Source organism: Schistocerca piceifrons, chromosome 7 (genome assembly GCF_021461385.2).
Source record: "Schistocerca piceifrons isolate TAMUIC-IGC-003096 chromosome 7, iqSchPice1.1, whole genome shotgun sequence".
In the NCBI taxonomy this organism is placed as follows: domain Eukaryota; kingdom Metazoa; phylum Arthropoda; class Insecta; order Orthoptera; family Acrididae; genus Schistocerca; species Schistocerca piceifrons.
In genome coordinates this window covers 523,183,413-523,196,897 of record NC_060144.1, presented here as the reverse complement: position 1 = coordinate 523,196,897, position 13,485 = coordinate 523,183,413, and the positions used below count along the sequence as shown (strand labels likewise).

Sequence of the window (13,485 nt, the reverse complement as noted above, 5' to 3'; positions counted from 1 at the left end):
TACACTCCATGTGCTAATTTGTTCGAATTTGAAACATTACAGTAGGCTACTACAATGCAATTGAAAATACCGTAAGACAACGAAGTAAAGGTACAACTCACTGGAGAGACAGTAGAAATGCAGAGAAACTGCAAAGCACATTATGGAAAATCGGATTAACTGGTGGAATTTGTGCTGATTAATATCGAGTGCCTTCCGTTAATCGTTTCTAGGACCGGTACATTTTTACTAATATCAGTAGAAATTTGTATGACCTGCGATATCGCTGCATCTTTGTTATTGTATAATGTCTGTGGCTGTCAGCCATCGATTTGGGAAGGGTAGTGATTGTTATTTATAGTTTTGTTTTAGTGTCACTTGTAATAAAAATTAGTAGTTTTTTAAATTAGTGTAGCTAGAGAGATTGTCATGGAAGTAAACAATACATATGGCACAGTGAGTAAATGTTACCTCAAATCCTTATTTCGGAAGCGAAGGTTCATTTATTGAGCTTTCGTGGCTATCAAATATTTAACATATCTTGTCCCCATATCTATACATGAAACATTGTCAACCTATTGTCCGCCCATATAAATGGTTTTCTAGTTGACGTAACTTGCTTGAGCGATGCTTTGTCTTCGAACAATGTATTGTATTGGACACAATTTCTTTCTAAATACCAACAGGCTTCGGCTCCTAGCGACGTTCAGCATCCGACAGTACCCATTAATTTGAGTACATCATTACCTACCAGTAATATATTGCATGATGAAACCACGCTGAATGCAGCATCAGCACCGCTATACAACGATGATATGGTAAGGTGTCAACCTCTTTTCTTCATTTGGTTATTTTAGCTGCACATGAATCAAGACGTATCTAGTAGACATCTATATAATGGAAAAATATTAAATGAATGTTTCAGCTAAACATATCAAGTTTTCGAAGCACATTGTGTGTAGGAACAGTTCATTCATTCACTCATCGTGTTCTGTAAATCCTATCATGAAGAACAGTTTTTAAGGGATGTGGCACAAATTAAGTTATATAGTGAAAGCCAGGCAACTATAGCTTGCCATGTCTGTAAAGTATGCTCACAACAGATGAACTGACTAGCACTTATGTACCCACTAATCATGGTAGTTAGGTAGGCCTACATACACTTGTTCGTCTTCGCGCATACCGCCATCAGCTGTCTGTATACTGATAAAGTCAGGATATCGCTAATACAAATATTAGTCTTGTAGTTATGTTCATGAGCATATTCCTCAGTATTCTGATATATTTTAGGAGTGCTTAATGATCTATTCTCTTACTTTGTCTTAAATATTTAGGGATATTCAATTTTCTTTCTGATTTTCACTAGCAACCTGTTATATATGTTTGGGTCTAACTGAAATGTTGAATACTGCTTCATCAGCCGACTGTCAAACTGTGACGTTCCAACCCAACCGAGACCAAGGCTATTCTATAGATCAGTCTGTCATTAGAACCTGCGTTTCAGAAAGTAATATAGATAGACACAAAATAAGTTTAGCCAATGTTCAATTCTCTTTATGTTTGTGCACATGTGGCATCACGTGCCACATCATCGTCATGCTTTGAGACAATGCCATCTTCAGGTATTGGCAGGTTCAGACAACCTAATTTTTGCATCGGGATACAAAACTCCATTTTGAGAAAGATACGCAGTCTGTTTGGAAGTTATTCCTACTACTAGTATTGAGGTTGTGAGTTACTGAGTTCATCCTAAATTCACTCTTGTTATTAAACACAAATAGTATTAGGGACTTTAAGTATTGGCATGCGAGTGTACAAATCCCGAGGTCACTTAAAATTCTTCTGCAAGATATTCAGTTATCAGCTGTGCACAATATTCTTATTGCATTCTTCTCTCACATAAAAACTCTCTTCACATTAGCTGCAGTGCTCCAGAAGATCGTCGTAAGACAGAACTCAGAGCAAATATGCGAATACATCAACAACACTGTGTGCAGATCAACAAAGTGAGAGAGAGATTTCTGAGTGCAAAGAGGGGGAACTGGGCTTTTTGGTTAACTTGTCCAGATGCTGTTGCCATGTATGTTTATAACTGGAAGCCCATGAAGTATGTACATTGAGCCTCAACCTATGTGTGCACATTGATTTCTACTTGTGTTACGTTTTTAAATCTTTTTCATTTGTTTCATAAAACAAAGGATTAAGCTGTTTTGCTGTGAACCAGTTTTAAATCTGTTTCATTATTCTCATGACAGTATCAGTTATGATGAGTTCAAGTCCTTTTTGAATATAGCATACCCATCAGCAAGTATTTGAAGAGCCCTCCAGTATCGTGGGTAAATCATTTAAGATGATCAAGAACAGGAATGGGCCAAGCACCAAACCTTTTGGCGCACCATATGTAGGCCTAATGTTTCCTCACTCTGAATTGAATCTTATTCCTGTTGTGTCATTTGCTAAAGCGACCCTGTTTTTTCAGTTGCTAAGAGATGACTTGATCCATGCAAGGGCAGACATCTAATGCTATAGGCCTACCATATTAGTTTCATTATCCGAATTCAATGACCTACCAAAGATTTTACAAGATCAAAGAAAATTACTATTTTTATTGATTTGTAAGATCATACATTGCCTTCTTTCTTTACAGAAGTGAAATTAAGCTGTTGTTAAGAGGTAATTCTCAGAAAGAAGGGTCGGGTCAATCTAAAGTTTTCTGCTTTGACCCGTGATGTAACTGTGTTACGTTGTGTCATGCCATAATGACATGGTGTTTTTCAGACGGATTGTATTTGTAGATGGCGTGTTGTAGTATTGATGGTGCTCTCTTGTCTTGGTTGTTTGTTTCAAATCTTTTTGTTAGGTATGTTGGCGAGTCATTTGGCGTTGAGAGTGGAGTGTGTCAGGTCATTATCAGAAGAGTTAGTGCTGTTTTGCATGTGAGTTGTTTCGATTTTGCATTATGGCTGATGGATTCATGTTTGTTTGAGTTTGGAATGATCAGTGCCATGTGTTTCTTATGGTCGAGATTTAATGTTTTTTTTTTTTTTTTTTTTTTTTTTTTTTTTTTTTTTTTTTTTTTTTTTTTTTTTTTTTTTTTTTTTGCCAGTCACAGATACTACAGAAATTAACTTCTAGGCTGGCCATTTGAGAGGTTGTTTTCGTGATGTATTATTTTTGTTATTGTTCTTTTTGCAGGGAAGTTTGCTTGCAATGAATTGTTTTTAGGGGGAAATGGGGAGGGGGAGGGGAGAGTTCTAGTGGAAATAGATGAGTCACAATTTGGGGAAAGCAAATTTGGGAGAGATGGTCCTTGTATGGATTGTAGTGGGGTTGGGAGCTATGTCAGGGAGCTGGTTTTCAGATGTTTTTCAGATTTAGAGATAGACTAAATGGGTATTAGTGGGTTTGATTGAGGATTATATTTAGAGGGGTGGAACTAGTTTCTGATTGTGTTTTTTTTTCCCCCGTAGGCATTTAGGGAAAAGTGGGTATCAACAGTTAGGATTTAATCACAATATTCAGTTGAAGGATTGCAGTACTGAGGCTTGTACAAATATATTAGAGGGGTATTGTGGGTCTGTTAAATACATTGTAGAGAAAGGGAAGAGGCACTGTTCCACTTTGCAGTTTCATCTAGTTGAATACTTTTAGCAGAAGAATGTTACGGATGATTTTTGTCCATTTCATTGAGTACTAAGGGCTATAGGGTAAATGTTTAGGCCGAGGGTCATTAGTCAAAGAGCTTTTTTGTGTGGGGGGGGGGGGGGGCATATAATGTGGTTAATGTGGGAAGAGGGTGAATTAGGAGTGATTTAGCTCTTCTTTTGTTTGGAGGGGGTTTATTTGGAGAGCATTGGGTTTGGAAGTATGGGTGTAATTATGGATTTCGTTTTGCTTTTTAGATTGGGGTGGGGAGGGGGTTGACCAGCCTAGATTTATGAGATGGTGTCTTTGGTTGGTAAGTATTTTTGTGATTTTTATTTTTTATGTGGAATTCTATAGTGGGTGTGTTTATACTTGTAGTTGTACGTATACATAGAAATGTGATTATGCAAGTTTTCATGAATTTCAGGGTTTTGTTGTTAGTGTTTGGTAATTGTGTTGGATTGTGGTTGGTAGGTGTTGTGTACATTGGTTACATTACTTTTTGTCATTATGTGAACGACTTTTGGTTTATTGTACTGTAGACTTCGTTTTAGATGGGTAGGTGAAGGTGTCAGTAATGGATTTGATGAGTTAAGTGTGTTGGTTTATGGTACTGAGGGCTTTGTTTTAACTGTCATGGAAGTGAAGTGAAAATTGCAGTATTGTGTTTTGTGCAGGTTCGCAGTAGCAAGGGCTTCATTTGAACTATACAGACAAAGTCAAATTAGCAGCTCTGGGTTTTTCTGCTGTGTGTGGATTACTGATATTGTAACCCACATATAAAGGGCATGCGAATTTCAGAATACTTACTCTTTTTTTTCCAAGAGCTTTGAACTTTGTGCGCGTTATTTTTTTATTATATTTGTTTTGCAATTGTGTCACTATTCTTATTGTCATATATTTAGTTTTTCCCTGCCCAAAACCCCCTACTGCCCGCGTAGTTGTCCTGTTAGTTTCATTCTATTGCTGCGGTTAAATATTTAGCATGTTATTTATGTTTGTTCATGGATGTAATGAGTGATGTCATGTTCATCATATTATATATGCTTCGCACTATTGATGATGTCACGAGTTGAAGATCATGGGTGGTACTGCAATTTTCGGGTTTGCTGAACATTCAGTATTCTCGTGTAAATTTGTGAACATAGAGGGCTCACCACCTGGATTGAAAGGTAACACAAGGGTGTTACTACCAAGTCAGCATAAAATTGTAATACTTCGATTGAGATATCATCATAATCATTTACTACTCTAGAGTATTTTTGCAATATCTTTCAACAGGTGGCGTGGCAAATCTGATGTTTGGTGATGGAGTATGCATTACCTGTATAATTTAGTTTATGGGATCTGCTTTTGATGCCATCTTCGTCCATGTGTTATAAATTTCTGTTGGGAAGAATCCACTGAATTTAGCAGCTAGTGATTTGAATTTCATATTACCTTAGGATTGACCATTTCCTCCAGTTCCACTCATTGGCGTTGACCTATGTCATAACCCTTTTGTGTTGTGTGATGCGAAGGAGGTGCGGTGTTTTTGAAATAGTTCGTGCTTGTAGAGGGTGTTTTGTAGTAAGCAGTGGTGCATCCTAGTGTGGAATGTTTATCTTTCTAAATTGTTTGCGAGTGGTATTAGGGTGTCATTGGACCTAATGCTGTTGTTACTTGGTGTTTTTGGTTGTTGGTTTTTGTTGTCAATGAGTTATTTTAATGCCATTAGTTATTGGCTACTAATGTTTTTCCATTTTGAAATTATTAGTTCATTGTGCTGTTCATTGTTGGAAATTTTTTACTAAGTATGCATCTTACAATAAAGTTTACTAGTTGTTCATTTGTTGCTGCTGCTGGTACTGATATGGTATCTAAAATAAAATATCTCCAGTTGTATTATCTCTGGTTGGAATGAGTGACATATCATCAGTGCGTGGAAATTGTGGAACTGAGCAAAGTCTTTGCATCTCAAACCAGGAATGAGTATATATCAAGGTGTTCTCATTGAGTTTCAGTAATTATATTTTTGGGTTTTTTGTGTGTGTGGTGTGTGTGTGTGTGTGGGGGGGGGGGGGCGGCATGCATGCATGTGTGCCCCAATTAGATTCATTTATTAGGTGATTTTTGGGTGTAAGTACGTTTTTATGCACTTTTGGTGCTTATTGTAAAAAGAGTATTGTGTTTCTTTAAGTTCATAATTTTCTTTGAGATGAGATGTGGATATCGAAATTGGTGTTGGAGTACTTTTTTTGATTTTGTGGTTTGTAGCTGAAGTTCATATTTAATAGTTTACCCTGGTGCATATTGTGGAGTGTGTTGTTATTATTTTGTCTTGTTAGTTTTTTATAATAGCTTTGCTACTTACGGGTTGTTGGTGCGTGGTCTTCATTTGAGCTGAGCTACATTGGTGAAGCTAAATTTACAGTACCAGGTTTTCAAGCTGTGTGGGAGATCCTGGTATCACTTTCACCATTCGAGCTGTATAGGTCAAGTGAAATTTCAAACTGTGTTTCTTGTGCACTCTTTTTGTTTGGTTTATTCTTGAGGATTTCTTTTTTTGGGTTTGTTTTGGAGTGATATTATTCTTATTGATATATTTTTAGTTTGTCATCACACCAAAGTCCCTAATTCCTACAGTTCTCCCTTTAGTTTCGTTTTATTGGTAAACTGAAATACTCCAGATGTTACTTGTATTTGTTTGCGAGCATTACGATCTATCTTGTGGTTGCCATCTCAAATGTGCGTGAAACCTGGGTGGCCAGCGTGTTGATGGCATGATGGGACAAAGCATACAGGTAGATTTGTATTGCAGCTACTGTCAAGTTGGACTTATGTTCATTTGTGTTCCACTGTTTCATGCCCAATAATGTTCCAAAATGCTTGAATTTTTGGTGCATAGTACGTGGTTTTTTGTCTTTCTGATGACATGCTGAATGTTGTAAATGAGAGTCTGTGCCTCTGTAAATTATGTATTCTTTGCAGTTAATTTCCATGCATGTTCTTTTTTCTTGTATATGTGCATGTGTTCTGAATATTACATGCATGCATTAGTACAATAAACTTACCACTATTGAAAAGTACCTTTCCCAGCGTCCTTCAGACTCCAAATCCGCTACCTCATTCCTCATATACCTTAATGCCTTTATCCTAATTCACAACTACTTCACCTTTGAAGGGAAGGTACACAAACAAATCTGCGGCACAGCCATGGACGCCCAGTGAGACCCCACTATGCCAACCTGTTTATGAGCTATCTAGAGGAGATGTCCCTAGCCTCCCAAAACGGCAATCATGTAGTCTGGTTCAGGTTCATTAATGATATCTTCATGATCTCAACTCGGGGCCAAGATGTCCTATCCTCATTCCTTCACAATCTCAACACTTTTTCTCCCATCTGCTTTATCTGGTCCTCCTCAACCCAGCCTGCTACCTTCTGTGACATGGACCTCTTCCTCTTTGATGGCTCCATTCACACCTCTACCCACACTAAAACCCACCAACCACCAACAATACCTGCATTTTGACAACTGTTATCCCTTACACACCAAAAAATTCCTCCCATGCAGCCTGACCTGAATGTCTGCAGTGAAGAACTCCATTGCCCAGTATGCTGAGTGTCACATCAGGGCCTGCACAGTCCGCAAACAGATCTTCTGTGCTATTGCCTCACACACCCCCAATCCTTCCATGAACCAGCTACAGAGGAGTACTCCCTTAATCACCAGATACCACCGTGTTCTGGAACAAAAGAACCGCACCCTTCATCAGGCCTTTGATTACCTATCACCACCTCCCCTCCTAAAATTATGTTTTGTCACCTAAACAACCTCGACAACATTCTAGTCCCTATGCCAATCCCAATCCCTGGCCACAGGGATGACATCCCTGCGGAAGACCCACAAGCAAGACCTGCCCAATTGACCCACCCAGCACTTCCCATTGCACAGTTGGGAGCTATCATTACAACACATTCTCTGCTCCCGAAATTATCACTGCCTCAACCTATGGTAACCTACTGTCCCAGCACCATCCACCTAACAGTTTCCACCCCGTCCGTCCTATCACCTCCTCCCTATTCTCGTACTCCCATACTTTTTGTGTGCCGCCATCATCCAACGCACCCTTCCCCATTCCTTTCCTTTTGCCCTCCCTGCCCCCCCCCCCCCTCCTCCCCCACTCCATGCCCCACAGCCTCTGGACACTGCACCTGTTGGCAATCTAGTCACTACATGTTTCGACAAACAGTGCTCCTCTCTTTCCCCACCCTGCTATCACTACCTCACCCCCTCCAGATTGCTGCTTCCATTCTACATCACAGTTGCATTCTGGTCTGAGCTGCCAGAGATGGCGGTCACATGTGTATGAGGTGTCCGTGCTTCTGTGTGTGTGTGTGTGTGTGTGTGTGTGTGTGTGTGTGTGTGTGTGTTTTCCTTTTCTGAAGAACGTTTTGGCGGAAAGCTATTATGTAAGTGTCTTTTTTTTTTGCCTGTCTGCAACTCAACATGTCATCTTTATGTGAGTAGCAATCTGTCTTTCCTCATATCATTGATATTCCAACCTGGAGTTACTTTTGTTAGATGCAGACTTAGTAAGATAGTGGAAAAGGGACATTTCATCGCCACTGAAATGAAACTGTTGATTAATGATAAACAAAAGAAACTATTTGCAACAGCAATGCTTGATAGTGGCATGTACAAATTGGATAAACCAGATAGTTGTTTAGTGAAAGTCACACGCATATCACTAATGAACAACACAAACTTGTGGTATAAAAGATTAAGACATTTAAGCCCTGACAGAATGGAAACTTTGCAAAAAGGTGTGGCTAAGGGCAGTAATTACAGAGTAGCTATTGCTTTTCCATGTGTTATGTGCTTGGAAGGTAAATAGAGAAGATTACCTTTCGAGCATTGTGCGTTGAGAGCAAAAGGTATCCATGAATTAAAACATTGTGACTTGTGTGGACTGGATGAAACAATATCAGTTGGAGTTACTAGATATTTTTATATGTACTAAATGACAAACATCACGTACCAGAAAGTATTAGTAATTTCAAGGAGCCAGGGGAAAAATAGACTGGTTGTAAAATTTACACATTGTGCTCAAACAACAGGAATGAATAGGTGAACCAAGAACTAGTAGACTTCTTAAAGAATGAAGGAATAATTCATCAAACTACAATATCCTAAACACCGCAATAAACAGACTAGCAGGAAGGTGTAACAGAACATTAGTAGAAAAAGATAGGCACTTGTTATTTGCTGCAAGTGTACCATTAAAGCATAATTGAGAGGCAGTCACTACAACTGTTTATTTCATTAATAGATCACCTAGAAAATTTTTAAAAGGCATGACATCAGAAGAAACTATTGTCAGAAGAAAACCAAACCTTCGGATTTAAGAATATTTGGCAGCAAGTCCTTAATCAGTCTACTTGAAGCAAGTACGCATAAATGGGATAAGAACAACATTGAATGTGTATTTTACTGGTAGGATACTCTGAACGGAGCAAGGCATGTTGGCTATTTCAACCCAACTAACAAAAATTAATAAAGACATAAGAGGTGATACGTAACAAAAATACTGTACAGAAGAATGATATAACAGTGCAAGTTCTTAGGAGCAGTTATCTCTGAAATTAAGCAGAGTGAACTAGAAGTAATTGAATCTGAACCCATTACTGATGAGAATAATGATGGCTCAAGATGTACTTTATCCAATCAAAGCAGCTCAGAAAATTGAAATTCATGAGAGACAAATAAAAATTCTGTTTCTTCACAGCAAAGTCAAATGCTTAGAAGATTATCAAGAATTCCAAAACCAATAAGAGTGAATGATTACATGATCTGCTATCCTACGGACACAATTGCGTTCAAGCAATTAAAGAAGAATTGCAGTCACCTGCTGAAAATCAGACATGGAAATGGAATTTTTACCCTCAGATATAAAGCTAATCGACACCACGTGGTTTTTCAAAACTAAAAAGACTCTCCAAGGATACATTTTCAGGTATGAAGCACAGCTGGTAGTTCAAGGATGCATATAAACAAAGGGTTTAAGCTGTGGAGAAACATGTGCTCTAGTGCTCCACAATAATTCCGTAAGCTATCTGTTTGGTTTAGGCACTAAACATGACGAAAATATAGAGCACTTAGGCATAAAGAGGAAGTTTACATCAAAAGCCAAAGAAATTGATATTAACACTACAACTGTTCATGATAGATGTATCATGAGGCTTAAGAAAACAGATTATGGATTACAACAAGGTAGTCACAACTGGAATTTTAAGCTAAATGAAGCAATCTTAAATTTTAACTTTACAAGTAGTATATAATGGAACAGTATTACTTCAAAATTGTTCACAGTGTGTTATAATAATATTATTATTTGATTGATTTATGAATATTTGATAATGCTAATATGTAGAGAGAGGTAATCAACACCTTGTGAAACTATAAGATGATTTGATAACATCTGTTTATCTATTGTTCTAGCCGTAAGCATATACACAAACATTAAATGTATAGCAGCCATTAGGCTGGAAGACAGCCTTCTTGTTGTGTTCTGGAGCACTTTCTCTACAAAGAGAATTATGTAGTAGGTTGGCACAGCAAACAGCACTGAGAAAGGGTAGTATATAGGCCTTCCCACTTTCAGTTTTGTGAATACCATTTAGGCAGTATGTGGTATAGTGCAGCCTTGAGCTGTGGGGAGTAGCCTGCTAACAGTGATAATGGCAGGTCATGTGACATGTTTTGAAAGACATTTGTGCTATCCTTGGTACAGTTGATGGCAACATGAGTAGTAACCAACAGTTCTGCAAATGAAAGTTGTCTCTATAATATCGTTATTTTGAGTGCAAGAGTTTTACCGGCAAAATAAGATGTGTCTAATGTAGCACCATATTGCTTCAAGTATGCTAATCAGGGGTAGCTATTATGGTTTTTTGATTACCCAGTTTATTAGAGATGAGAAGAATATGCAGGAATATCTTAGCACCATGTCCTCATCTGCACTACATCAGCAAAGGAAAGGTGCAGACAGTTTATGCTATATTACTATGTAGGAGAGCCAGACTCATGCTGTTTAAAACTGTGTGAAAAGTGATTTTGATTTAAATACATAGATTGTGAACTGTAATGAGTGTTACCATTTCATTTCAAGCACCTATTTCATTTAATTTAAATCCTGTGTTAAAGTTACTAATTTCTGGTTGGAAAGTTGCACCATTTGAAGCAATAGTGTTGGTGTGCATTAATGCGAGAAAATGAGTCTCACAAATTTGATGGGTCACATTGTTTCATCCTTTGCCTGACTCTTTATTGGCTTAAATTCATTCACTCAAAGTTCCATATGAAAGTAAATGATGCCTAAAGACCAGTAGTAACTTCAGTTTTGCTTTCAAGTTTTTAAAGTAATTTTGTACGTGAAGTAATTTAGTCTGTAGATTTCATTTTGGTACCACAAACATCACTTTCATGAAACAATAAATTCAGTATCGCTTCTAAGTTGAATTTATAAGTTGACTCTACCCAATTCATGCCTTCAGGACTTTGCGACTCTTTGTAGCAAGTGTTCAATTGTTTTTCAGAAGGACCATTCGCAAGGTGAGTCAGTATTGATCCTAACCTAATAGTGTGTGATGCACTGTACTTTAGTGGAAAACATCATTTGTCGAAACAATTTGTTTCACAGTGACTCGTAGTTGGTCCAATTAACGATTCAGATGCAGCAATATTCCCTAGTTAATTTTCAAAGAGGTACAAATGCAGTTAATTACAGTGTGAGTGTGCATGTTATATAAAAGTAGTGTTCAAAATGTATGTATTGTTGGTTTAGTTGCAAGTCGAAAGTTATGGGTTAGGAAAGGTAACCGAAGTGGTGACACGGTCACACTGCTTTGCAGGAACAGCCAAAAACTCGTCACATAAGACGGTTTTAGAATGCTATCTTTTACAAATAGGAGGAGGTTGGTAGGGTTGTGACAAGATCAGCAGAGCCACATGTTTATCTAAGGAAGAATGGAATAATACGAGGGTTGTTTCTTAAGTGAGGGCCGTTTTTATTTTAAAAAAAGATACAAATACTTTTGTAAAAAAACTTTTATTTTCTGATTCTACACACTTTTACCTATTTTTCTACATAGTTGCCTTGTTTATTTAAGCACTTGTCATACCGTACAACAAAGTTTTTAATTCCCTCTTCAAAGAATTTGGCCGCCTGCTCCGACGGCCAAGAGTTCACGGCCGCTTTCACTTCATCGTCGTCATTGAAGCGCTGCCCGCCGAGATGGTGTTTCAGGTACCGGAAAAGGTGAAAATCACTAGGAGCAAGGTCGGGGCTGCATGGTGCATGGTCCAAAACTTCCCAGCCAAAAGAATCAATCAAATCCCGAGTCTTTTGAGAGGTGTGAGGCCTAGCGTTATCGTGCAGGAGTAAAACTCCTTTTGTTAGCATGCCGTGCCTTTTGTTTTGAATTGCTCTGCGGAGCTTCTTTAGAGTTGCACAGTAGGCATCTGAGTTGATTGTCGTTCCTCGTGGCATAAAGTCCACTAGCAAAACACCGCGCCGGTCCCAGAACACAGTTGCCATAATCTTGCGCTTTGACAGCGTCTGTTTAGCTTTGACCTTGACGGGTGAGGTTGTGTGTCGCCATTCCATCGATTGTCGTTTGCTTTCGGGAGTGATATGGGATACCCATGTTTCATTTCCAGTGACAATTTGACTCAACGTGTCATCCCCTTCTTCCTCGTAACGAATCAAAAAGTCCAATGAAGTGGCAAATCTCTTCCCTTTGTGGTCCTCTGTGAGGAGTCTGGGTACCCACCGAGAACACAGTTTCTTAAAGTTTAGGTTTTCAGACACAATTTTGTACAAAACCGATCTTGAAACTTGTGGAAATTCCAAAGAAAGAGTGGAAATTGTGAATCTTCTGTCCTCGCGAATCTTTATTTAGACTGCAGCCACCAAATCATCAGTGATCACAGAGGGCCGGCCTGAGCGTTCTTTGTCATGGATGTTTTGACAGCCAGTTTTAAACTCTCTAACCCATTGACACACTTTACCTTCACTCATTGCATTCAAGCCATAAACTTCTGTTAACTGACGATGAATTTCTGCAGCTGATAGGCTTCTCGCGGTCAAAAAACGTATCACTGACCGTATCTCACACGCGGCGGGCGATTCAATAATCGTAAACATTATAAAGTAGCACAGCAGTGCGTACACATCAGCTACAGAGCTGCAACTTGCATCAGTGTGAACGGGAAAGATGCCGGCAAGTGGCGCGGTGGCTTGTTACGGCGTCCGCGCGAACTACGGGACTATACGCGCAAACAGCCCTTACTTAAAAAACAACCCTCGTGTATTAATTAAATATTTTTGGAAGGTGACTATCAACAACCATCAGGTAATGTATAAAATGCATGTTTGACCATCAGCTGCTTTTATTTTAAACCCAAATATCAACCAGTTTCAGTCGTGGGCCATCTTCACAGATAAGTGTTAAAATGGTTTAAGCCACAACATTACATTTGTAGAAGCAAACATACAAACACTAGTGTACACAGAGCAGACTGCTCTGTGTACATCTGCTGATTGGTTTGAAGAACATTCTGGACAATTCAAGCAAGTGATTTGGCCACCCGGATTGCCCAACATGAATCCCATCGAGCATTTGTGGGACATAATTGAGAAATCAGCTCATACACAAAATCCTGTGCTGGCAACACTTCCGCAACCGAGCGAGGTGGCGCAGTGGTTAGCACACTGGACTCGCATTCGGGAGTACGACGGTTCAATCCCGTGTCCGGCCATCCTGATTTAGGTTTTCCGTGATTTCCCTAAATCGCTCCAGACAAATGCCGGGATGGT

At 38.8% G+C, this 13,485-nt stretch overlaps 1 protein-coding gene across 1 annotated transcript in view; it reads left to right on the top strand.

Moving 5' to 3' along the window:
- The first annotated feature begins 274 nt into the window (after nt 1–274).
- The window catches only part of LOC124804819 (NEDD4 family-interacting protein 1-like), a 58,671-nt gene continuing 45,460 nt past the window's right edge, over nt 275–13,485 (top strand). The window contains exons 1-2 of the mRNA XM_047265158.1: nt 275–435; nt 666–797. Of these exons, the coding sequence (XP_047121114.1) occupies nt 409–435; nt 666–797 (159 nt within the window). The 5' untranslated portion in view covers nt 275–408. The remainder of the gene's footprint in view (nt 436–665; nt 798–13,485) is intronic.